Source organism: Lissotriton helveticus, chromosome 6 (genome assembly GCF_964261635.1).
Source record: "Lissotriton helveticus chromosome 6, aLisHel1.1, whole genome shotgun sequence".
Classification (NCBI taxonomy): Eukaryota; Metazoa; Chordata; class Amphibia; order Caudata; family Salamandridae; genus Lissotriton; species Lissotriton helveticus.
In genome coordinates this window covers 958,046,594-958,073,835 of record NC_136067.1, presented here as the reverse complement: position 1 = coordinate 958,073,835, position 27,242 = coordinate 958,046,594, and the positions used below count along the sequence as shown (strand labels likewise).

Sequence of the window (27,242 nt, the reverse complement as noted above, 5' to 3'; positions counted from 1 at the left end):
TTGCAGAGCCCCGTGGTCACGGGAGCATTTTTCGCCCCTTACGCGACTTTGGCCTTGTGTGACTTGCGGTGCATAAACGGCCGCTAGAGGGAGCTCTCACGTCTCGCCGGCTCCTCGGCGCGCTTTCCCTCAGTCGGGAGAGCCGCGCTGAGGTGCCGGTAGCGACGGAGCCTTGCCCTCAACCGCCCTTGAACGCCCGGTTTACCGGGTCTGTATTTGGCCACCTTTCATTGCCTGACGCCCTTCGGGGTCTGTAGTGCGGATTAGTGACCGCGGAAATCGCCGACAGGCAGGTTGCACCGGATTTTTTCCTTTACGAAACCCCCCCCCCAAAAAAAAAAACGTGTGGTAGCGCGCTGTGGGGCGGTGAGACCCGGTCCCCAGAGGAGGGTCGGCGCGCTTGTGGTTTTCGGTGCAGCGCTTACTGCCTACTGTGTTTGGGCCTGAATTCGTTATTGCAGCCTTTTGGCCCGCCCATATTCTGTTCACACCCTTCTTTGGGGGTTGTAGTCTTTTGTGCAAGTTTGGGTCCCTTTCCTCTCATAGCATGGAGCAGGGGGATTATTATGAAGAAGGCTTTCATCCCTATTTGAATGACAACGAGTTCTACCAGGCAGTAGACAGTTCTATATATTGTTGCGTTACTGAAGTGGTGGGTCCCATGGAGGACCGCCTTTCAGCGCGCATAGTGGAAGAATGTGCAAAACTTGCGCAAGCCCAGTCTGGAGTACCCCTTAGTCTCCTGGGCCCCTCAGGTGAGGGCCCTCCTGCCCCGAAGAAGCCATGTAGGGAGAGTGCGTAGGAAGGAGAGCTGGGGGTGTACAGAGGAGCCTTTGAGCGTCTCTGTGACGCTTTTTTGGCTAAGGCGACAGCTGTTTCCCCCGCACCACTTCCGGCGCCGGAGTCCTCGGTGGCCTCAGGGACGGCTCCTCCGTCTCCGGGTGTAGATTCTCCGGACACGGACGATGACGAGGAGTCGGTGCGTTCTTGGTGCCCCTCAAGCTCAGCCGTGGAGTTACCCAAGGACAGTTCGGGCATGCTAGATCCGGATGAGATAATTCATCCGCGGTCTGCGGCCTGGACGCCGGGCGACGCGGTGGCCAAGTTTGTAGCGGGTCGCTTACGCAAGCCGTTAGAAAAGGAGGCTAGGGGGTGCCTGCGAGGGGAGTGCCCGAGGCCCACGTTAGACGGTAAAGTGGCCTTAACGCCGGATTTGGACCCTAAGATGGCCACCTTCCTGTCGAAATTTATGAAAGATCCCCGTAAGGGCATAGACCGCTCTTGGCGGTCATGCCAAGACAAGCTGCTTGATGCAGTGGGCCCCGCCACGAAGATCCTCAACATGGCAGAGGAGGCGAAGGCCACGGGCACGGTCATATCGCCCGAAGTACTGTCAAACTGGGCGCAGCGTGCCACAATTTTCCTGGGGAACGCCAACTGCGCCCTTTAGAAGAGCGTAGGAGATCACTGTTGATCAAGCTGGACCCAAAATTGGGGGATTTGGCTTCCTCGGAGGCGGGCGCGGTGGCCCAAGGTGGCCTCTTTGGAGAGCCATTTATCAAAGAACTGGGTAAGTTCGTGGCCACTTTCACATCTTTAGACAAGGCCCAGTCCAATATTAAACGTGTCTTTCAGCAACGTTTCTCTCAAGGGGCCGGTCGTGGTAGGGGCCGCTCGACTGGCCGTGGCGGACAAAATGCTAACAATAGAGGGCAAGGCTCCGGTAGAGGACAGTACCAAACCTCCGCAAATTTCAACAACTTTAACCCCACGAGAGGTCAACGCTTCGGCGGCCGAGGGTACAGGAAGAATTCCGGACCCAACAATTCAAACGGTGAGTGTCATGCCTGCAGATCAGGTGCGCATTGGCGGTCGACTAGCGGCCTTTTACGAGGCGTGGGCGTCGCTCACTGCGGACGCCTGGGTTTTGCAAACCATACGGGGATTCCACATAGAATTTTACGATTTGCCCATTCAACAGGGATCTCCCCGTCCTATTGTTTTTTCAGACACCGACGCGCGATTGATAGACGAGGAGGTCTCCGAGTTGCTTTGCAAAGGGGCCATTCGTCAATCAACGCGCCACCCCTCGGGGTTCCTCAGCAATGTTTTCCTGGTGGACAAGACGGATGGGGGCAAGCGGCCGGCCATCAACCTCAAGGAGTTCAACGGTTGGTTGATTTACCGGCACTTCAAAATGGAAGGGATCCACCTCCTGCGGGACGTGCTCCTTCCTCGGGATTGGATGGTGCGGCTGGACCTCAAGGATGCTTATCTGGTGGTCCCCATACATCCCCCTCACCGTCGCTTCCTGCAGTTTTGCTGGAGGGACAGAGTGTTCGAGTTTACCGCCCTTCCTTTCGGGCTTTCTTCGGCCCTGTGGTGCTTCACGAAGGTGCTACATCCGGTGGTTGGGTACCTGCGCGGGCAGGGCATTCAGATGATTGTTTATTTGGACGACATCCTCCTGATGGCCCAGTGCCCCATGGTCCTGACCTCTCAGCTCCAACAAGCGGTCTCGCTTCTTCAGAGTCTGGGTTTCATCATCAACGGTTCCAAATCGGTTCTGGTTCCGTGTCAGAAAGTTATCTTGCTGGGCTTTGTCATCGATTCCGTCGAGGCGTCGCTCAGTCTGCCCTCGCGGAAGATGACCAAGATCCGGCATACGTTACGTCAGACGATTGCGAAGAACTGGACTTCCCTATGGCAGGTGGCCAGGGTGGTAGGACTTCTATCGTCCTCCATCCAGGCGATTTTCCCAGGGCCCCTGCACTACAGAGCGCTACAGCGTCTCAAAGCCCAACATCTTCGGAGGGGCATGTCATACGACCAGATGGTACCTCTATCGGCGGAAGTGAAAGAAGAAATGTCGTGGTGGCTATCACACATGGAAGCATGGAATGGTCGGGCGATCTTCGGGTCGGTCACGGACCTGATCATCGAATCCGACGTCAGCAGGTCGGGCTGGGGTGCCCGGTGCGGGGATTTCTCCACAGGCGGAGCGTGGTCTTCCGAAGAACAACAGTTGCACATCAACTGCTTGGAACTTCTGGCCGGTTCTTTCGCGGTCCGATGCTGGACCAAGGATTCGGCGAAATCCTGCGTACTCTTGAAAATGGACAATGTCTCAGTGGTTCGATACGTCAACCACCTGGGCGGGCCGCGTTCCAAGGCTCTGGCGAATCTGGCAAAGGAGTTCTGTCTTTCACGCCACATATCTGTGACGGCGGAATACTTACCGGGTCAGGCCAATCAAGTAGCGGATTGGCACTCCCGGTATCTCCGGGATTCCAGCCAGTGGAAGCTGGATCCTCCGGTCTTCCAGTGGCTGCACGATTGATGGGGTCCATTCTCCGTGGACCTGTTTGCGTCTCGGCTGGACCATCAGCTTCCAAGATTCTTCAGTTGGAGGCTGGACCCTCTGGCGGAAGCCACGGACGCCTTTCTACAGGACTGGAGTCAGGAGAGACCCTTCGCGTTTCTTCCTTACGCGATGGTGGTACGGACGGCGGCTCAGGTTCGCCGTCAGGAGGTGGAACTGGTGTTGATCACACCGTTCTGGAGATCTCAAGTCTGGTTTCCGGTTCTTCTGGAACTTTCTTGGGATTCTCCAATCCTACTCCCCCAGTTTCCACATCTCCTGCTCAATCCGGATCAAGAACCGCATCCTCTCATCATGCAGGGTTCTCTCTGCCTCATGGCATGGAGGCTTTCCGGCGCCATTGGTCGCTCCCGGGCCTTTCGAGATCGTTGAGGGCCTGCTGTCCAAAGCCTGGGCAACCAGTACGGCGAAACGCTACAAATCCGCTTGGACTAAGTGGGTGCGTTGGTGTCTTCGAAGGGATATGGATCCCCTGGTCGCAGGTATCGTTCCCATCTTGAATTTTTTGACCGAATTGGCGACCAAGGGCCTCGCATACAGGACGATTAACGCTATGCTTTCGGCTATTTCAGCGGGCCATCACCCGGTTGAGGGTTCACCGGTGGGGGAACATCCTTTTGTCTGTAGGCTCCTGCGAGGCATTCGCCTCTCGTTACCTCCTGAGCCTAGGTATTCGGTCCTGTTGGATGTTAATGTGGTTTTAAACCTCTTTTTGTCCTGGCACCCGAACAAGTACTTATCTTTAAAAGAACTTTCGGCAAAGTTAGCTATGCTTTTGTGTTTGGTATCTTGCCGGAGAGTCTCAGATGTTCGTGCTCTGGACGTTTCAGCCCGGGTTTTTTCCCCGGAGTTACTTTCACAGTGGGAAGCCGAACAAAATCTGCATCACGGGTCATATCGTACCCGGCCTTTGTGGACGTCCCCAAGTTATGTGTGGTTCAGTGCTTAAAAGCGTATGAGGACATGACTCTGGACATTCGCCCCCCGGGCGAGCAACAATTACTGATTGCCCTGCGAAAACCACACAAGGCGGTCTCTTCCCCCACCATTGCCACGTGGGTGCGTTGGGTCATGCAAGAAGCGGGCATTGATACTAAGCGTTTTGGAGCTCACTCTGCCAGGGGGGCCATGGCTTCGAAGGCTTTTGCTGTGGGTGCTCGTTTAGAGGATTTAATGCGAGCAGCGGATTGGTCCTCAGATTCCACGTTTAAGAGGTTTTACTTTAAACCAGTGGTGGACCTTGCTCAATTGGTGGTGAGTAAGCTTTAAACTAGCATAATCCAAGCCTCCGGTCCTGACATAGAATCGAAATTTGCCTAGCTAATGTAACGGTAAGTTTCAATTCTATTAAGGACACGGAGGCGAGGATTATCCTACCCAGGAGTTCGCTGTTTCTGAACCCTCCCCGTATGCCAGTAAGTAACTTGTTTTACAATGAATACATATCTGCTGTTGGTTTTGATGCTGTTTTCTCTGTTTGACGACTGTAAGTGGAGTAGTTTTTACAACGCTTACGATGCCATGTTTTTCTACTAGGGAATGACGGTTCCAAACAGGACCAGAAAATGAAGAGCGTAATCTGCGCAAAGAAAGAGGAAGAAGATTGATGAGGGACTGGTTATCTAGACCTCGTGGACATAGTGGAAGGACTATATTTGGACTGTTATGGCGGACTCATGGGAGTTGTAGTTTATCCATGGATCTTTTTTCATGTGTTTTTCTAAATGCTTCTTTGTTATTCCGTATAAGCATTGGTTGAAGCTTTTCTGAGGCTGCTGTGTTTTTCTTGTGATAATAAATTGCGAAGAAAGAAAAGCATAATCCTCGCCTCCGTGTCCTTAATAGGATTTAAACTTACCGTTACGTTAGCTAGGCAAATTTCGATTCATTTCTACCAATGAGGCAGCTACGGCGTTCCTCAATAGAGTTGCGTGAATGTGCTCAGGGTACTCGCCGCCGCCTGCGGGGGATCACCCCCGCCGCCTGTCGGTTTCCCCCTTATCCACTTGTATATCTTGGCGGTATGTGTGTATAGATGGGAAACAGCGTGTACAAAGCTGTTTCCACAAGGCAATGGCTTTACAACGCAGTCGTTACAATTACTGCATTGTTAACCCGCAGTGCCATTGCATCGCAAGTTCTTTCAACGACTTGCTGTAGGGGGCGTGCAACACCAGGGAATGTGTTGGATTTTAACTCCAACACCGTCCCTTCTGTTGCGCAAACTGGAGTAGGAATAGTAATAATACTATTCCTAAGTCCAGCGAGTCCCCTACAGGAAGTCTTTGAAACGACTTGCGATGTAATGGCACTCAGTGGTAACAACGCGATCGTTGTAACAACCGCGTTGTAAAGCCACATGTTGCCAGGGGGTCACTATGTATCTGTGCCACAAGTGAGTTTCGCCATCTGCTCTCGCTGCCTTATCTTTTGTGCCCTTCTGTTGTGCACTGAGTGGTATTCTTCACTGAAGGGCTGGTTCACAACCACTCACACGGGGGCACTGTGCTCTATTTATCAGTGCGGCAGTGTAGATCTTTCCCTAGATGTTAGGTTCTTTCCTTATTGGCATTGCCCTTTTGGTCTACGCTGCTCGTTTGTAGGGCAGCTTTAAGGGTTACAGCAATTTAGGGTACATACAGGCCTCACACGTCCTCTATGGTGGTGGTTCTTAATGGCACAGCGGCACACTCCACTCTTTGTCACCCGCCTCGGTGGTTTACCTCCCGCCCCTGGCTGGAGACATAGAACAGCACCCCCAGGCCCGGGGACCCACTTCCTCCTCACTGTATAATTCCCCTTCACCACTCGCAGCTCTCGGCAGGCCCGCTGAGCTGCTTTTGGCCTCTCGTCTGGTCAATGCGGGCCCACTTTGTTATCAAGTTAGGGCTGCCCAAAGTGCAATATAGCCACGTTTCCCGCACCTGCACCGTCGGGCTAACTCCTTCTTGCCGAGCGCGTGCCCACGGCACTCCGAGGCTTTTGGATGTTCACAGGCCTTTCCCTGCGAGGGCCTCCGACAGCCCCGTCCGCAGCCAACAATCGTCCGGTTCGTCCGTTTACTGCTCTCTATCTTTCCGGTACATCAGGGGTGCCCAGTTAGCACGGATATTTAAAGGATGATTGTGTTTAAAGAGCGATGGAGGCCGGAGGTGCGCTAGCATGCGGCCATCTTTTCCAGCTGCAGGCCATGCCCCCTCCCATTAACACAATTTACAGCAGGAGCACTTGTACTTTAACACTGAACAGCCATGAGAGAGTGTGCGGAGGCACTAAACCAGCAAAACTAAGTGCAACATACCATTAAAAAAAGGAGGTGGGGCATGGTAAAGACGACCAGCATGGCAGTCGCCTGAAATGCGAGCTTCGCCGTGACCCATTGTAATCATCCCTATATCCGACACATCAGCTGCTCCTTTTTTACTCACCTCTGCGGGTACAGACAGAGAGTGCTCCTGGTGACTTTAGAGGCATCCAAGGACCACTGTGCGACCCGGCAACCTAGCGGCCGTGAAGGTGAGGAATACAGCCTCCAACACAGTAGTGGGCCTGCCCGAAAGTAACTGGGATGCTGATGTCTGGAGCTGGGCCACGAGGCAGAGAGGGAGTGTGCGTGGGCATCATTGACCCCCCCCTGGGAACTTTGCTGGACTGTGGTCAACTGGGGGTGGCTGTCCGCTGATGTGTGACTGTGCATTGCACTGTGGGCCCGCGCTGTGATAGCCGTGACAAATGGGAGGCCCTGATACCTGGGCCCGCCCGGAGGACTCATCCGCTTGGGACCGTTAGTGGTCATCTCCTACCTCCTGCTTCGACTGGCGGTGGGCTGCTGAGAAACTAGGAGTGACAGTGCGGTGACCGTAGTTGGGGGGGTGGGGAGCTGGCCCCGCCCCGGAACGCAATATTGGGAGTTGTGGGCCGGCCCTGGGCCTCACAGCTGCTGCCGCTGGTGCTCCCCTCCCCAGATGGAGCTGAACCCTGACTCGATGCACATATTGGTGCAGGACTGGTGCCAGAGTTGTCACTCGGCCTGGGGGGGCTAGCTGCCAGACCAAGCCCGGGGTCCTGCCTCCATTACACTGGCTGTGGGCACCTCCCTGGGGGGCTGGGGGATGTTGCCAGTGGACCCATTGGGGTTGGAGAACAGACGAAACACTGCAGCACTGGAGGTAGGAGGGACCACCTCGGCATGAAGGTGCCGGGGGGGGAGATTGAGGGTGTGGCACTCCCGAGGTCCCGCACAGAAACAGTTGCCTTTGGCCCGCTGCACGGAACGATGCAGGGTCGGTGCCTGGGACCCAGAGTCGCTCACCAGACTACTACAGATGGGCTGCCTAGGGGATAACTGACCAGATGCTCTGGGACTGAGGGCCCCCTCCATATAGACACTGGGCCCATCTGACACTTGATCAGCCTGCTCAAGCCCGTTGTGCCCGGCAGGGGAGTGAGGCCCTGGGGTCCCCCGGACTCCACTATGCTTAACAGTGCTCAACTGGGGATGTGTCCACGGCCCTCGGAAGAGACAGGGCACCACATTCTCACTGGCTGACGGGCTACCCCTGGACCTGCCAGAAGACCCATCCCATAGACTCAAGGCTGTTTCACTGCTAGGCTTGGCCTGGGGCTAGCGCCGACGGGGAGTGCTCATCACTTGTCCTCCTTATCGTCCCCTCCCCGGGACCCGCAGTGAGTGGGGGCCCAGTCTTTGAACACAGCTCCTGTTGCCCCAGAGGCCCCCCATTGCCCACTTCTTCACGGAGTGGCGTCCCATTGGACTCTGTGACTTGAAGCCAGGATCTGGTCCAACAAGAGGCTCATGGGCGGTCGGGCCATTGAAAAAGGCAGAGCTGCACGTGCCACATCCACACAGATGCCGATAGACCCCTACGCCACTTGCTCCAGTGGTCTACCTGGCTCCGTGAACTCCAAAAAAGCAGAGGCCACGGCCAGCGACCTCTCAGTCATCCTTCAAGCAATCCAAACCTCCCAAGCTGTGGTGAAGGCGAGAGTCGGGGAACTGAAAATGGACATCAGTTTTCTCCGCCAAGACCTTGACAAAGCTATAGCCAGGATCACAGAGATGAAGTCACGGATCTCTACAGTCAAGGATGAAGTCTCAATGCTCAAATCCCAGGTGGCATCTCTCCTGATGCACAAGGGGGAGCAGCACGCCCAGGCAAAGGATGCTGAAACCGCTCACGCCGTAATAATGCCCACATCATGGGGTTCCCCAGTCCATCTGAGACATGTCCCTGCAGCAAATGGCAGACCCCATCGAAAAGTGGCTCAAGACCTGAATGCCAGAGGGGTGCTTGTCCACCTGGTTTGCCGTTGAGAAGGCGCACAGCTCCCTGGCGCTGGCCCTAAGGCCAATCATCACCCGCATCCTGAACTTCCGCAACTGCGGCGCGGTCCTTAGTGATGCACGCTCCAGACAGGACCTCCAATACGATGCATGAAAATCCTGATATTCCCAGATTACACCAAAGAGATCCAGCAATGCAGGCGATCTCTCCAAGATGTCAAACAGAAACTCCGAAACATGGGTCTGCAATACCGCATCCTTTTGCCAGCCAAGCTCCAGGTCATCTTCCAAAAGAGGTCTTCTTCGGCACACAATGGCTAACAGAGGAAAGGCCACTACGGGAGCGGCCCTCCCTCTCCACTGGCACTCGTGGCCAGACGATGGACCCAGCACTGATCCAGAGGATGATGCCACCGCTCCCGAAAGAGATGTGGTGGAACTCCCTCCACCTTTCCACTGAACACTCCCCCGCCAACACTTCAAGCTGAAGGAATCCCATCTGTAGATCAGTTGACTGGCGATGGGAACAACTACAAGAACGACATGCATCCTCCACCTTCCTCCGTGAAAACCTCCTTGGCCCCTCAGCCGGACTTGGACCTCTCCTGCAGTCCTAGACTTAGCCCGGCCTCAGACACAAAGTATGCTCCCTGATGTGAGCGCCACGTACCCCCCAGACCCTGCCAAGACACAACTGGCCCCTTGACCTGCTGCTTTAATTGGAACTTAAACCAACCCGACAGCAATAGCTGATGTTCAACATCTGGTTCCCATATTGGTTCACCCCAACCCATCTTGTGGACTTCTCAAAGCAAAATGTATATTAACTTTCTAGTTTCCTCTCTCTTTGGTGACAGATGCTTCTGGGGTAGACGAATGGGGATGGGTGGGATTTAGGGGGTGGGGTTTTAGTGCCACATATTTATTGACTGTTTACAATGTTTTCCTTCCCCTAGGCACAGGTACACTCAGTACTCTCTTTGACAACCATAATCACACATCCGGTGCATTTTTGGAGGCTCCCTGTGGCCCCCTGCAACAACACGCTAGCCCTTCTTGCGGCCCCTTGCCGAGCGCGCTGCTCACCTCCGCCACCCACTTGACCCCACACATTGCATTCAACTTTCTATCCTGGAATGTTAATGGTCTTCTAGACCAGATCAAGCGCTAGGCGGTCTTTGCATTTGCCCATCGCCACTTCTCATAAGTCCTGCTGCAAGAAATCCACCTGCATGGTGAGCGCTGCTCCTTCCTGTCCCACAAGGGCTATGACAGGGTCTTTCATGCAGGGTCGCGTGGGGAGCAATTGGGGTCCCCATTCTCCTGCACTGTGACCCTCAAGGGCGGTTCATAGCACTAGAGGGCACTTTGGATGGACTGGTGATCATTCTGTTGTCCATTTATGCCACCCTAGGAGGCTGCCTTCAAACCTTGTCATCACTTCTCGCCCACCTCCATCAGGGCCTCACCGTGTTGGGTGGCAACTTTAATGCTGTTCCTTGACCCACTCTTGACTGCACCGGACCCACCACCTGTAGAGGCCTTGTGACAAAGCTTCCTACAGACTGGCTCTTCTCTTGGGGCCTTTCGTTGGTTGGAGAACATCGCACCTGACACTCCAGCAATATCCGCACACCTTGGCCTCCCATCAGAACACACTCACGTATCTACCTGGTTCTCCAACCAGCCCCTCACTGTCAATCCCAGAACCATGTCAACATATTGCCCATAGGGGTCTCAGACGACTCCACCATGCTCCTGAGACTCAGACAGGGCCCACAGCATTATTACTCATGTGGAGCATTGACGCGTGGTATTTCCAAGACCTAACCTTTGTCCAAGCACTAAGAAACGGGCTTCAATCCAACTTCCTCCACAACCGAGGTTCAGTCGGCCAAGTGAGTACGCTTTGGTCTGCCAGTAAGGCTACCACTTGTGGGTTCGCAAAACAATTGGTCAGGTCAAGGGAACCGAACGCCTTTTCCTTATTCCACAGCTGGAAACCCAAGCCACCCACCTGTAGCAGTGCCTTCTCTCTGACCTGAGGGAAGCGACTTCTCGCCAACTGCGTCTCATCCGGGAGAATATACGCCTTCACTCTCTAGAAGTGGCTATTCCACAGCTGGAAACCCAAGCCACCCACCTGTAGCAGTGCCTTCTCTCTGACCTGAGGGAAGCGACTTCTCGCCAACTGCGTCTCATCCGGGAGAATATACGCCTTCACTCTCTAGAAGTGGCCAAACTCCTCAGGTGCCCAACAATTGCCAATATCTACGGCTGGGGTGACAAGAATGAGAAAATGCTGTACTGGCAGGACTCTCATCAGCAGGCCACTAGAAGAGTTCCAGAGATTAAAGACGACAAAGGCTACATACATCAAGCTCTACCAGACATTGCCCAGATCTTTGCCTGTTAATATGAGGACCTGTATTTCGTGCTGAGCGATAGAGAGCGAGGAGCCAGTGACCGCCTCCTAGACACGGTTGGCTTACCACCACTCGCCCAGGGAGAATCCCAACTCCTAGATGACCCCATCATGATGGAGGAAGTCAGAGATGCACTCTCAGGGCCACAACCTGGGAAGACTCCAGGTTCAGACTGGTTCCCCATGGAATACCTTCTGAAAAACCGAGACTTATTGCTCCCCCACCTCATTGTCCTTTTCGAAGAGGCGTTTTGTCTTTTCTCCTTCCCTGAAGACCTGGACTCACTATAGTAGTGATCACAAAACACAGCCCCCTCACCGTCCTGCGTACATTACCACTCCATCTCCTTACTCCAGCTGCGAAGTTAAAGTTTTTGCTACCATTCTGGCAAATAGGCTGAGAAGAGTGCTGCAGATGCTTGTCCATCCGGACCAGTGCGGCTTCATGCCGTAAAGAAGCAAAAAACACTGCATCCTGCCTTCAGAGGAATGGCTGATGTACTCTACTCCCAATCCTTGGCCCAAGTTTGTGTAAATAGGACCCCTTCCCTATTAGGCACCGCAAGAGGCAGGGCTGCCCCTTGTCCCCCCTTTTGTACTTGGCAGACCCAGCTCAGTGTGGGCCCCACAGTCTTCTCCTACTTAAGGCTGAAGATAAACCTTGCCAAATCACTGCCAGTTCCCCTGACCCAGTTCAGGGACTGTTTCGATAGGCAGTCAAGCGTTCCCCTCCATATGCTAAGCTTCAAATACATGGGCACATGGGTGGCGCACACATCCTGAACTCACCAGGTTCCTGAACCCACAAGCCTCAGACCCAGAAGGCATAGGCAGACCTGACTATGTGGCAGAGCCTTCCTCTTAATGTAATGGGCTGGATTGCCTTACATAAAATGATGATATTGCCATGCTTTCTCTATATCCTCCTTAACAACCCCTCTTCAGATTCCAAGGTCCTGGTTCCGCAAACTGGAGAGTGACGCAATGACCTTTCTATTGCGGGGCACCTGGCCCATTCTCGCGTCCACCCACTGCCAACAAAGCCCATATGATGGCAAACTAGACATGTCTAACCTATATCTCTATTATCTTACCTCCCAGGACCTTGTCACACATGGCTAGTATAATGGGGGTGGTCAGATCCGGCTTATAAACTAGACCTTGCGTGACTCGTTTCCCCTGCTATGCAGGCAATGCTACACGGTGCCCCGATCCCCTCTGACCTGCCCACGTTCACACAACGGTGCCATTAGCCTGGCGCGCTTCCCTGCACCATGTGCAATGGGATTGTAAGCTCACAGAACAAACCCCGCTATGGCATGGCACCTGGCTGAAAGAAATTATGACACTTACAGGTTTCACAGCATGGGATAACATTGGCATCTCTCAACCTGAGGACCTGAGGACATGTGGTCGGGAACACACATACGCATGTATGCCAACCTCCAGGAATCATTCGCTCTTGCCTGCTTCCAATTCTACAGATACCCCCAGATCAGGTATGCCCTCCATGCCCACATGCATGACACATAACCCCTTCCGGAGTTTAACCCGCTTGAAGCCAAAATCCTAATGGGTCATGTGGGGTGCGCAGGTATCTCACAAATCTACAGCACTCTTTAATTCCCATGGTTACCTCCAACGATGTCAGGTCTAACACCCCCCTTCCATTGGAGGGTGGCATAATAGGGAGTGTACTTACCCCAAGGATAGACCCATTGGACCTGACTTGCACACCCCTTAAATCGAGTATTTAGGGGCCACCCTGAACCTTGTCTCCTCATATTAGGGAAGAAAGAAGAAGGACCGAAGAGCTGCCCTGACCCAGGAAGAAGAAGACACCTACTGCTTTGGCCCTAACTCTACTAGCCCTACTGGCCTGTCCGCCTTCGGCCTTGACGTCACAACCTGGGCGTCCCGCGACGAGTGGTCTCTCAACGTCGCCCTAGGTCTCTTGGCAGGAGGAGACCCGTGATTGGAATGTGATCTCCTCGACGTCACCCTGGAACGCGATCTTTTTGTCCTAGATCCAGCGGGTAATTTGGGAGATCTCTATGTCAATCTCCTTGACCGTTGATCTCCTCAACAGCGACCTCCCCGAAGTCGACCTCCTCGGCGACGGTTGTGTCAACGTCATGCGTCATGCGTCTCGACGGCAAATACAGGTGCTGTTGCGTCGTCGCCAAACGACTGTGTCTCACTGGTCTCGAGGCCCTCGGTGTTCGGCTTGACGTAGATGCAAGTGGGCCTCTCGACGTCAGTTTTGTTCTCAACGTCGCCATGGGCCCTCTAGGTGGTGGGCTTCAACGTTGATGAATCGACATGGAGCCACGGCCACCTGACGTCGTAGGTGAGCCGGACCTGGACTGCCTACGCATTGGTGTCAACTTCGTCCTATGGGTCTTCTCACCTGAAGTCGGTTGCTTCAACGGCGAAGGTCGCCTCAACGTCGATTTCGACACTGACTTGGAGCACAAAGGTATTTTGGATGTCGATCTGTCCCTCAACGGCGTGTGAGACAGACGCCTCCTTTTCTCACCTTTCTCTGTGCGCTTCAGCCTTGGATGAGAGGAGGGCTTCTTTGAGGGAAGTTCTTCTCGGCCACTTGCTGTTTCCTTTCCTCTCTCCAGCATAGAGTGCTGCTTAATCTTCTCCCAAGGGTTCTTTTTGAAAACTTGCTGCAGTGGTAACACTGGTCTGGCTTGTGAGATGAAGGTAGACAAGCAAAACAGACCGAGAACAGTTTTTTCCACAGGCCGTGCACTTATTAAATAAGGCCGGCATTATGACAGGAAAAAATAGCCAAAAATCCGAAAAAACACAGCATTTAGTAAGCTAAGTACTAAAGACGTCGAATGAAATTAAAAAATGTCACTTTAAACCAGAAAATAGTGATAAAAAACACTAATTTGCAAGCTCAATGCTCAAGGATCCTCACAGAAGGAGCCGGAAAAAAGAATTGACCTAATTGTCACCTGTGGTGCATGATGGGAGCCTGGGGGTTCCTGGAGGTCTTAAAGGCACGGCGCCAATTTTTCCAATTGTTTCTATATGCAGCCTCTCAGGCTAATCTGCATCTATGATCTTGCCTTTTTACCTTTGAAAATAAAGATTGTGTGTTTCAAAGCAAACTCAAAGCATTTTTCTTTATATGTATCATGAGAATATCATGACTTGCGTTTCTTTATTTTTTCAAATGTAAAGGAATTACAATGCATCTGTGGCTGTTTTTGAGCCTGGTAACATGTTTTCAGGCTGCATATGTGCATATGTATATATATATATATATATATATATAGATATATAGATATCATCGCTTCACTTGCACCAGGCTCACGTACTCTCGAACGGGTGCTGTTACGGCGGGGGTGCTCCCGCCAATATTAACGCTCCTCACCTCCTCTTAGTCCCAGAAAAGACACAGCACTCACGGGGGAGGGTCCTTAGATTTATTTAGACTCTCAACGCACCACACGTGTTTCGGCAGTCGCCTTCCTCGATGGTACGAGGGCGCGCCAGAAACTGCCATTTTTTATATTGTTTACAATCACCACATTTCCTGTGTTGACATGACAACATAGAGGAGGGACCAATGTTTGCACAACGTAATGTCAGCGCCATGTTTAAACATATTGAGATCAATCACAATATCGGCAGATAATGCTTTGGGCAGCGTCCATCAGCTGTTTGCATGCTCAAAATCCATTCAATTGCATACATATTTAGTATAAGCAATAACAAACAAATTCATTTAAATTCACAAAATTTCGCCCTGGATGGGCCGATTATCTCGCATGTCTCCATTGTAATTCATGGAACTGATGGACATACCCACAACTTCTACACAATCCAGCCCTGGATGGGCTTAAACGCTGAATACATTACAACAAAACAGAATGTTCATAAATTCATTAATTACGATAATATACATGATCCCTACACTTCTAGTGTACAACCAACAATTAAAATTAAGACATTGATAACATCCCTAGGTGATAAGAGAAGAAAATAAAATGCTTTAAAGAAGAAAATAAAGCAAAATAAGACATTAATTATTCTATAATTGACATTCAATAACAGTCTATAATGTACCTTGACTCTAGCCTTCTTAACCTCGATACTCTGTACCCTCCTCTCAGATTCACTGGGACATGGCCTAGTGCAAAGAAAGTCTGTAGGTCTCTATTGATATTATGTTGCATTTGATAATGCCGTGCAACTGGATATGTTATGTCCCGATTTTTTACTGCCCGTGTATGTTCTAGAATTCTAACCTTCGTTTGGTGGATAGTGCTCCCGATATACCTTAATCCGCAAGGACATGTCAGGCAATCCACAGTGTAGGGAGTACTACATGTTAAGAACTTCCAAATCCACTGCGGTTTCTCAGTCCCATGTACTTTGTACGACAGAACTTTCTTGTTGTTACTATAGGCTTAGCACCTACCACAGGGGTAAAACCCCTGGTGTGCCTCTCCAAATGGTATAGGTACCACTCGCACAAAGTGACTCTTCATTACAGTCTCTCAAAGCCCTAGCTCTTCTAAAGGTAAGCATAGGGCGTGCAGGAATATCCATCCCGAAAAGCTTTAAAGAAGAAAGTAAAGCAAAATAAGACATTAAATATTCTATAATTGACATTCAATAACAGTCTACACAAAATTCAGCTCCCAAAAACTCTGATCAAATTCTAGATTCTCTAGATTTTGTATAAATTTATAAGAGTTTTTAGAGTCTTTTATCGATTAGACGCTTCGCAGGATAATCTATAGACGGACTGAGGGATGAATGATATCTGAAAATAGAACCCTCTATCCTAAGTGTACTATAAGTTCCTCATTACTAATCAATCCCCCAGGAGTCTTGGTGCCTAGATCTATAATGTACCTTGACTCTAGCCTTCTTAACCTCGCTACTCTGTCCCCTCCTTTCAGATTCACTGGGACATGGTCTAGCGCAAAGAAAGTCTGTAGGTCTCTATTGATATTATGTTGCATTTGATAATGCCGTGCAACAGGATATGTTATGTCCCGATTTTTTACTGCCCGTGGATGTTCTAGAATTCTAACCTTCGTTTGGTGGATAGTGCTCCCGATATACCTTAATCCGCAAGGACATGTCAGGCAATCCACAGTGTAGGGAGTACTACAAGTTAAGAACTTCCAAATCCACCGCGGTTTCTCAGTCCCATGTACTTTGTATGACAGAACTTTCTTGTTGTTACTATAGGCTTAGCACCTACCACAGGGGTAAAAACCCTGGGGTGCCTCTCCAAATGGTCTAGGCACCACTCGCACAAAGTGACTCTTCATTACAGTCTCTCAAAGCCATAGCTCTTCTAAAGGTAAGCGGAGGGCCTGCAGGAATATCCATTCCAATAAGCGGATCAGACCGTAGCAGATTCCAGTTCCTCCTAAATATTGTTCTTAACTCCTCCACCCCACTTGAGAAGGTAGTTATCATTCTGAACTGTTCTTTTTCTCCAGTGTGCCTTTCTGTTTCAATAGATCCTTTCTAGACTTCCCTTGCACTCTGCAAAGCGAATCTCTCAGTGACTGTTCGCCATACCCTCGGGCCTTGAATCTCATTATACTCGCTTCTGCATTATCCTTGAAGACCTCATCGTTCATGCAATTTCGTTTGATCCTAAGTAATTGACCTTAGGGGATACTAAAGATCAATTTTGGGGGGTAACTACTAGCAGAGTGCAGGATGGAATTCCCTGCTGTAGTCTTGCGATACAGCCGTGTGCAAATTTTACTCATATCAATAAAAACCTCCAAATCAAGGAAATTCACACTTCTCAAGCTTATATCTGCAGTATATCGCAAATTGTTCTCATTTGCATTCCAAATATTTACAAACATAGATGCTGTTTCCACTGATCCCCTCTACACCAGGAAGAGATCATCTATGTACCTGTACCAGGCCACTATGCTCTGTGTCCACTCAGCGTTGGCAATTGACCAGGCCACCTGCTCCTCCCACCAGCCCACGAAAAGATTTGCGTAGCTGGGGGCGAATCAGGTGCCCATAGCCATACCCGTGAGCTGTTTGTAATGCTGGTCCTGGTACAGGAAGATGTTATTCTACAGACAAAATGTTAGAAATTCTAACACCATCAAGTTGTGATCTATAAATTTCACAGAACGTGTGTCTAAGAAGGACTTTATAGCTTTTATACCATCAGGATGTGCTATATTAATGTATAGGCTAGCTGTATCCATAGCTACCATACAGTCACCATCCCGCCAATCGATTTGTTCAAGGTGTCCCAAAAATCCTTTTGTGTCTCTGTTGTAGTTACGTAAGGATTTCACAAAATCAGCTAGAAAATAGTCAATATAGCAGTTTGTGATACTACTCAGGTAGACATTTTTTCAGATGTTCTCATAAGAAAGGGGGCCTCCTCATTTTAGGCCTCATAGGTTTGGCGCACTACATTCCCACCCTTGTCTGAGGGTTTCACGGCAATATTCGTGTCAGCTTTGACATTTTTGATAGCCATTAGTTGTTCTCGGTGAGATTTGATTTCCCCTTTATAGATCTTATTCTCAACTTAGTCAGTTCTTTCGATATTGCATCTACAAACACGAAGCTGGCTTAAAAGGACTCTTACAGCTGATTTGTGCTATCCCCGTTACCGCCGAAATGTTATCAGTAGCTTGTGTACTACCACTTTCCATACCCAGTTCTTTTAGGGCTTGTAGCGCTGGTGAATCCCATCCTACTAGGATATCTGTACTAGCTACAGATCTGTTTTTGCCTATTTGTTTCTTTGGTCGCAATTTGTAGAATTTGTGCAGTTTTAGTTTCCGCGAGAATTTGAACAAATCGATCCTAGTCTGTGTATATTCTAAATTCCTCTGAGGACAAAACGATAGTCCTAGTTTTAACACGGATTCTTCACTTCTGGTTAAAATTCTGGGGGTCAGATTTTTGATTGTCAGGTTATTTTCCAGTCCTGGGGTCATCTCCGCTTTTTGTATCTTTTGCTCCTGGTTACAGGTGGTGAGAAGTTGGTTTTTATGCCACTCCCCTGCCCTCTGCGTTGGACTCCTCATTGATTCTCCAGCGGCTTGCCCCTTGCTCCCTTTTGCCAGGTCTGTCTTATTATTTGAAACTCCTCGTGAAAAGGGAGCTTCCTCGTTGATGCTGTGCCTGGAGCACCCTCTCTGACTGATGTGGACTACTCCATTTCTGTCAACTCCAATTCTGTTGTATCCCCCTGATCACTTGCAGTTAGTAATCCCTTTTTGTTATCCAACGCTTGTCTTGACGCCTCATATCTTTTTGCAAAAGTAAGCACCCTTCCCATAGCATAGTCGCATTCATCACGCTCAAACTTCTCTGGTCTTCGTTGTCTTATTCTGCCTTCATAAGCTTTTAGTCTTTTCCCCATTTGTGATCTTAACTCATCTTGCTTCTTTTTGTCACCATCCTTTACAATTTAATTTTCCAATTCCTCGATTGCCTTGCACGCTTTCTCATGATCGCTCCATGCAAATTTAATCAAAATCATTAACATCCCTTTGCATGAGCCATCCGTATACTCTGCCCACTCTTCTAAGAGCTGGGGGTTGGGGTTCTCATACGCTGGGACGGTATAGATGCGGAGGCTCCAGGGAACCCTATTGAGCTCCACATAGTTCTGAAGGGAAGTGGCTTCCCACCACTTCCGAACTTCGCGCTCGTGCAATCTCTCAAGGCTTGCAAACTGTGGGGCAGATTTACAAGCCCCTGGCGTGTCTTTTACGCCGCCGTTGCGTCACTTTTGTGAAGCAGCGGCAGCACAAAAGATGCGATATGGTGCGGGGTATTTACAAAGTGACGCATCTGGGAGATGCGTCACGTTGTAAAGCCCTGCGCCAGAAGGAGGCATTCCTGCGCAGGGAGGGGAGTTCCGGCGCAGGAACGCCTTCTAAAAGTGGCTGAGTGAAATCTACAAGATTTCACTCAGTCACTCTGGGGCCCATGCTGCATCAAAACCCTGTGCCTGCTTGAAGCAGGCGCAAGGATTGACGCAGCATTAACAAGATAGGGCCCCCCAGAGCATTGCTGGAGCTGCGTCGCGCTTGCGACGAAACTCCAGCAATGCGTCACTTTTACGGCACAGATGCATCACGCATCTGTGCCGTTTTTGCCCCATGTTGCGCCGCATTGTAAATGCGGCGCATCCATGGTGGCGGAGGCATGGCGCACAATAAGTGGCACATCCCTGCTGATATGCAGGGATGCGCCACTTATTGTAAATATGCCCCTGTGTGCTTAGTGTTGTCACAACTCTGGACTCACCAGTCCTGCACGTAGCTTCACTCTGTGGTCATTTCTTAAAAACTTCAAAGGCCGCCACATGGCGATCAGTATCGCAATACATTTTATAGCGTTGCCCAGTTCGCGATTGCCAGATCCCCAATGGGACCCCTGGGTACCCCCTCGTTCTACTGTCACACTTCCGTTCATCACCGCAGTCCCCTACATGTAGGGGTTCCAATGCATTCCTGAATTGTGGTCCAATCCAGTCCGTGTGATGGCGGTGCATGTGAAATAATAACATCGCTTCACTTGTACCAGGCTCACGCACTCGCGAACGGGTGCTGTTACGGCGGGGGGTGCTCCCGCCAATATTAACACTCCTCGCCTCCTCTCAGTCCCAGAAAGGACACAGCACTCATGGGGTAAGAGTCCTTAGATTTATTTAGACTCTCAACGCACCAGGCGAGTTTCAGCAGTCGCCTTCTTCGATACTGCGAGGGCGCGCCAGAAACGGCCATTTTTTATATTGTTTACAATCACCAGATTTCCTGTGTCGACATAACAACATAGAGGAGGGACCAATGCTTGCACAACGTAATGTCAGCGCCATGTTTAAACATATTGCGATCAATCACAATATCGGTAGATAATGCTTTGGGCAGTGTCCATCATGCTTTGGGCAGTGCCCATCAGCTGTTTGCATGCTCAAAATATATTCAATTACATACATATGTAGTATAAGCAATAAAAAACAAATTAATTTAAATTCACAAAATCTCGCCCTCTATGTAGATATATGCATATTATGTGCTGTTGCTCCGGGGTCCCCGTACATGGGCGGGACTATTCAGTGCTTATGACTATTGATGGAAGAAAATTGGTGTGACTATCATTTAAACCGTTTCTATCTCTCCCATCAGGATATCATTTTTAAAAGGCAACCCTAATAGCTTAGAGGCTGATTACGAGTGCAGCGGTCCTCAGACCGCTGCACTCGTGGTGGCACAGAGTGGCGGTCCACCATCTGCTGGATTATGACTTGGTGGACTGCTGCCTACGCCGTTCCCTGGTGGTGGCGCGGCGGAGGCTCATTGTAAAATGCTGAGCGGGACTGATGCAATCCTGCCGAGTAAGTTATGCGGGGTGGTGAGGCGAGGTGTGGGAGGGGCAGGGTGGGAGGTAATGGAGTCCGACATACGACAGACAGGAGTAAGGTAAGTAATTAAATAAATAAAACAATTTACTTTACTCGCACTGCAGTGCCAAGGTGGGGATGCAGCGCCCGCAAGGTAAATTATCTTTATTTAATTACTTACCTTACTACTGTCCGTCGTACTTTACTCCTGTCTGCTGTATGTCGGACTCCACTACCCCCCAACCCTGCCCCTCCTCCACCCTGCCCCACCGTTCTGCAGCACTCCCTCGGGGAGCCGCCACTGCCGCTGAGCATATTATAAGTTTCTTCACCGCAAGCCATTTCCTGGCGGACTCCCAGCCATGAAAAGGCTGACGGTGGAGGAACAAAGGTGCTCCCCAACCATGGGGATACAATCCGGAAGGGGGCACAACATGTGCCTCCTTGTCTGCTTGCATGCCCAGTTCCAGAACGGCACGGAATTCACCGTCCATGCCGTGCAGGAACATTTTTGCCATTCCCATTGTGGTGCCCTTTTTTCTGGCACCACCATGGGAACAACCAAAAAACTGTCCGCCTGCACGGTGGACAATGGCACAATTGCACCAAAAGTCGTAATCAGTCCCTTAGTGATTTTTCCTAAGGTAACGTAACTCTATTTCGAACATTTTATCAGATGGTTGTTAAACCAGATACAAACAAAAATTAGGGCTACTGTTCGTAAAGTGAAAGAGGAGATATCAGCAGGTTGTACAAGACTCGGGCATATGCGCGGTGGGAGTCAGCAGGACTATTTCATGTTGCCCTCACACATCCCAAAGAAGTGTCATGCTTCATCATAGGGCTATTGCTCCTAGTTGAATCGGCGCTGCAATGCCAAATGGGTCCCCCGACGGGTCACTTTGGCGGAGATCTTTTATTGGTATGAAGTATGATGAATGCAAGGTAGTGTCTAGGTGGGGTGGTATTCCATGTGTGATGATGTGGGTTAAAACTGGTCAGGGAGGCCACCAACTATTTTTAATAACTGGAACGCCCTGTCAGATTAAAAACCTTTGTAGGTAAATGCTACCAATGGGGTCATAAAGTACCCTGGTAGTCTGATGTGAGTTCCCTCTTTTGGGTTCCACTGTAGTCAGTCAACGTGTTTTGCGCCCCTAGTGGTCAGGAGGATCTGTGGCGCTTCGTCAGGACAGGAATAGTGAGTGAATCTTCCTACCCTACAAATGTGTCTAAAGTGGTGCCCTTTGAGTGGTACCTACTTTTCTGATGTTGGCTTTCCAACCTGTCAGGAGAGAAAAAGAAGACAAAATTATCATGTTCCTGCCAAAATGTTACACGTACAAACATATACAAGACCACACAACATTAAAATAGGTAGGGTGAAGAGCCACTCAATGAGAATAGATCACATTTAGAATTTCTTTCAGCGAAGTTCACAGCTTTAAGAATTCAAGGCTGGTACCCCAAACAACAAAATTGCTTCAGATCACAATAATATATGGCATGCAGTATGAGAAAAGGACATTTCATTGTGTGAGTGGTGCAGGCTTTCATAAATACCATACCGATGGGCAAATAGTGTAGATTGCCAGTGTAGCAGCCAAGTGTTTTATACACACACAAGAGAGATCACCATAATGAGTAGTGCTATCTCATAAGTGGTCACAGTGTTAAAAATGATCACAATAATAAAAACAGGACCGTGGTAGTGTTTCCATTACTTCCCTCCCCTATATATCGTGAGGCAAATAATATTACCTCCAACTGGAGATAAAAGAACTCCATAGGGTGTGGCAGAGGTGCCATGCTCAGTCTTACTAAACTGGAAGTAAGTAGGTAAAATAAATAAGGAGGATCCAAACTGCAGGTAGAATTCAAGGCTGGTACCCCATACAACAAAATTGCTCCATATAAAAGATTCAAATGTCACCACTTTTATCTCTTTATTAGATCTGATAGGGGTATATATAAGCCAGGAATGTCACTTTTTGCTATGTTCTTGTGGCTTCACCTTATCTACAAGGCACGCCAACTTGTAAATAAGGCCCCCTTTCATGCTTTACTTAGCATGAAAGGGGCTGGCAATAGGTGGTGCTGTTGGTGTTTTGCCGCAACATACATTTATTCTGACGCTGCCCCTATTTATAAGGGTGGTGTAAATTGGCGACAGTGCCAAAATTAAGATCAGGAAACCCTGGTCTTAGCATGGTGAAACGAGGAGAGATGCTTTATTTCTTCTCGTTTTTGCTGTATCTATGTTTGCTGCATTGTGCACTAGACATAGAAACAGCAAATTGCCATAAAGGATTGTTTATGTGTAGGAAGGTGTCCCTTCCTGCACATGAAGAATCATTAAAAAACATTACCATCTGCAATTCTAGGTGTGCTGCACAATGCAGCACGCATAGGAGTTGCAAATCGCTCTTCTGGATTGTCTATGTGCAGGAAGGGATACCTTTTTGCACATAAACAATCATTTCCTCAACCCAGGCACCCTTGCACTCTGAGGCAAGGGTTCCTGTGTTGGCACTAGGCAGCTGAATTTAGCACCAGTGCAGGGAGAACAGCAGGGAAGTGCTGTCTTCTTGTAAATACGGCACATCCCTGCATTTCTAAAGTGACTGGGCACAATGTTAGCAAATTTTGGAGCTAACCCCCGCTCCGTCACTTTCTTGTAAATATACCCCATTGTTTTTAATAGTGAATCAAATGTCAACAGGAATAACATCTGTGACAGTGGACATCCTGGCCTTGTTCACTGATCCAGTGGGAAGAAGCACAATAGTATGCCATTTAGTCTAACCTTGTCTACAGATATGGCATATAGGGCCATTGGCACTTTTACGACTTCGCTCCTAGCTTGAATCTGTGTAGCACTGATTGCAGAAAAGATCATAATATTTTGTTGAACAACCTTCCCACATCCACTTCTACTTCAGCTGTTAGCAAGTTAATAGTTCCGGATCTTTCATTTAGGTAGCAGGACAGTCTTGCATTATTACTTGTCTCGTCCTTGGGTAAATCCAGGTTGTGCAAGGTATATAGTTGTATGCATTACCTTCCACATCCTATTCAATATTATTTTGGTGTCACTTTTATAATCTACATGTAAGAGTGAAATAGGCCTGTAGTTTTTAGTTGAGGTATGTCCTTTATCTACTTGCAGGACTACACTAATCCACACTGCCACTTTATACATAATCTCACCTATGTCAGCAAAGTTCAGCAAAGTGTTACACTAGACCTGGTAGCAAGCTTAAAATCTATTTCACACATTCTTTATAAAACAGTGCCTTATCGATCACCTAAATCTAAAAACAAAAGTTAATACAGGAAGTTATATTAAAGAATTAATGCCTCAGTCATATAAAACTTCTAAAATACACACAGCCACAAACATATAATATGCAAAAGAGGTTAATATATTTGTTAGTATAACTCACGGACATTATTAATAAGTAATCCAGCGGAATGAGTCCCAAAAGATCTAGAATAAACCATGTCTTCAGGTAATTTAATTTGACTTCTTTAGGCTCCAAGGACTAGAAGAAAAAACACAAATATTGACTAAATCAAACCAATTTGCTTTGTTAGGGAAAGGTCAGTATAGAACACATACCTCAATTAATTTAAAAGTATGTCTGTAATCTAAATAAACAAGGACTTTAAACTTGCAAAAACAATTTCTTGAAGGATATCATATCACCGCTTAGTCCGGAGGTCTGTTTACCATCATGTGTGCCCCCTGTACGCACAGCCCTAGATCCCTTATGTAAACAACGATTCAGAGGCTACCCGACCCAGTTTTGGTAAAGGGAACAACTTCTTCAAGCTGCACAGAATCAAAGTTAGGTTTGGGAATCGATATTTGCAATGGGAAAGCCTAATACTAGATTTACAGAAATCACAATAAACTGAACTTGCGGCCTCATTCAGAGGTTGGCTGTAATAGGATATCTGCTTCAGATCAACCACGAAATAATGACATCTTGCATTTCTAATTTCATTAACTTGTCAATGGTTGGGGTTGTTCCAAAGGCGAAGCCACCACTACTGTACAATTTAAAACACAGCATTACCATCCTAAGCATGAATTATGACACTGGAAGAAAATTCCTAGTCTGTCAGCTAAACTGATTTTATATGGGAAACCATAAATAAAGCTAACCGGTCAACTATTTTATGACATGCCAGTCAGAACAGACTGATTACACAGATGCCAATCCTGCCTTTTGGTGGAAGCATGATATATATGGGGGGTTTTACCCAAAATTAGTCACTGGGACCTGAGTTGAATAAGTACTGAGAGAAGGGGGTCCCAGTGTGAAAGCAGCAATAATTTTATAACATTCCAATAAAGATATTTACAAAAACACCAAATGAGTCCACATTGTTTTAATTCACAATGAGGGTGGGTATAACAAATATACAAAGTATCGTAGGTTGTACAGTGCCCATTGGGGGAAGGGGGGAAGTGATTGAGTGAGGATGGTGTGGTATGGGAATTGTGACAGTAAAATCAACCTGAGTAACAGAATTTCATTTGTATATTAATTCAAATACAAATAATAGGACCAATGGTTCAATACGGCGATATACACATATGTCATACTCCAGAAGTACAAATAATGTCAAATTAGGTAGGGAGTTGACAAGTATCAGGACAGTTGACCACACATAAACAATTAATCATTCCACTATTTCCATCCTTTTGGTAGCAACAATCGGAACAGATTACACAGCAACAATTTTCAAGAGAGAAGGAAGATATCAGTGGGTAATGAAGCTTAAGACAAATGTGTTTTTTGTAAATTCACTGGCGAAAGACACACTTCAAACAATACGATACATTCAAAGATTAATGGCTTCATAAAGTTGTTCACTTCTTTTTTATTTTTTTAGGCAGTTTACAAAGCGCGAATCATGCCCCAGATGGTGCTGTACAATGTTCTCAGAAGACTCAGAATTCAGAATACATATATCACATGCTTCAAATATACAGAAAATATAGCTAAACATTAAACGATATAATGGAGCTTAGGAGGATTCAATATTTTTCAGTCATACATATAAAACAATTATTTCCTGCAGAGATAAAAAAAATTGGACGACCCATTCCAGTGAAGAAAATATTTGTATTTGACAATCTTGCATCTTTTGTGTTAATAGGTTCATAAGTGAGGTAACAGTAAAGGTTTTCACATTAGTGTGTAAGAGTATGAGAACAGTAGCATGGTTTTATCATGATAGGAGAGGGTGGGAAAGAAAGGCATCCCACTGAGGTCAGAGCACAGTCCGTGAACTCGGATTGAGATGTAAACGAAAACTTCAAGGCCTACTAATTAAAGCCATGCCATATTGGGAAGGGTAACATGTAGAGTGCAGATCCAATGTACTTGAGAACTTAACTGCATGGGCTCACATACACACACATCTGTGTTCAGTCTTGCAGTCAAAACCTGTGTGCAAATAGATCTCCTAGGAGATGTGAGATGTGTGAAACTCATTAGGGTCATTAAAAAAAAAAATTACCCTTTAATCTAGTTCCTATATTATGGGAATCAAAACTAAAGGAATTATAAATAATAAATATCTTTGACCCTTTGGTTGAAACAGAAACTTATCTTTCACGAAAAATGGCTTTTACTTTACAAGCCTACTGAAAGGCAACATCAATTGGATCAACCAGTTGATTTTTTTTTAATAATTCGTTTTATTAAACAGTTCGACCAAATCACATCAATTAATTACAAGCAGGCTACTTGATTTGTCTCAGCGATATTGTACCATATACAGAATATATTACAATTGTTATATTGATCAGTTCAAGGGGTATCAACAATGTCTTCGTCAAACTGGCGACTTGGCGGGAGACAGATGTTGCCTCTGTATCTGTTCCATGCTCCCCATACCTTAATCCACTTCCCGGGGCATCCCCTAGCTATGAAGACTGACTTTTCCCTGAACATGCACCAATCTAAATCCTCCTTCCACTTCCTCAATCGGGGCGGTTGACTAGCCCCCCACTGCTGTGCGATGTTACGTTTCGCAATCATATATGCCAACGTTGCCCATTGCGTGGTGTCAAGATCTGTAGGCTCCCAGATATTCAATATGCATCTTCGGGCTACCGGCTGCATATCCACCCCCAATACAGATCTCAGTGTGCGGTGGATGCCCCTCCAATAATGTTGTATCTGCTAACAGCTCCATAGTATGTGGAAGAATGTTCCCGGGTCCCCACACCCCCTTCTGCACTCACCACTTTCTGCCCGTCCCATTCGAACCAGGTCTGGACCAGTAACAATAGATCCTGTGCAATATTTTAAACTGTACTTGTAGGACGTGGCCCTTTTGGCCGGTTCACCCCTGAACTTTTTGCCTTGAACTCTGACATGATGTTGGTTGATTTCTGGTCTCTGCGCACTTTAGCACTGTGGGCGTAGTGTTGCCTGCTACGCCTACTTTGCAAATGGCGAAGTAGGCAACACTACGCCCTCTCCGTGGGCGTAGCGAAGTACTACGCCCAGGGTTAAAAATTACTGGTGCCCACCTCGCTTAGGAGAGCCCTAGCGGGTGCCCACCCCGCATACTGTCTTTATTTTGGCGTTCGAGCGCGAGGGAGCATACCCCTCATTGCCGCTCAAGATTGCTGCTGCTGCTGCCCAGCCGCGGCCACCCGGAAGTCAGGCAGGCTGCCTGCAACGTGGGCGGGGCCTGCGGCTGGGCCGGCGGA

General features: G+C 48.5%; 1 protein-coding gene across 3 annotated transcripts in view; it reads right to left on the bottom strand.

Annotated features, from left to right (window-relative positions):
• LOC144761612 (potassium/sodium hyperpolarization-activated cyclic nucleotide-gated channel 2-like) overlaps positions 1-27,242 on the bottom strand; it is a 2,245,815-nt gene that overhangs the window by 1,849,549 nt on the left and 369,024 nt on the right. For all 3 annotated transcript variants that reach the window (XR_013595811.1, XM_078646916.1, XM_078646915.1), the window contains exon 3: positions 23,954-24,048. Coding sequence is in view for 2 of the 3 variants with exons in the window: in XM_078646916.1 (XP_078503042.1) it covers positions 23,954-24,048 (95 nt within the window). In the remaining variant the exon portion in view is untranslated. The remainder of the gene's footprint in view (positions 1-23,953; positions 24,049-27,242) is intronic.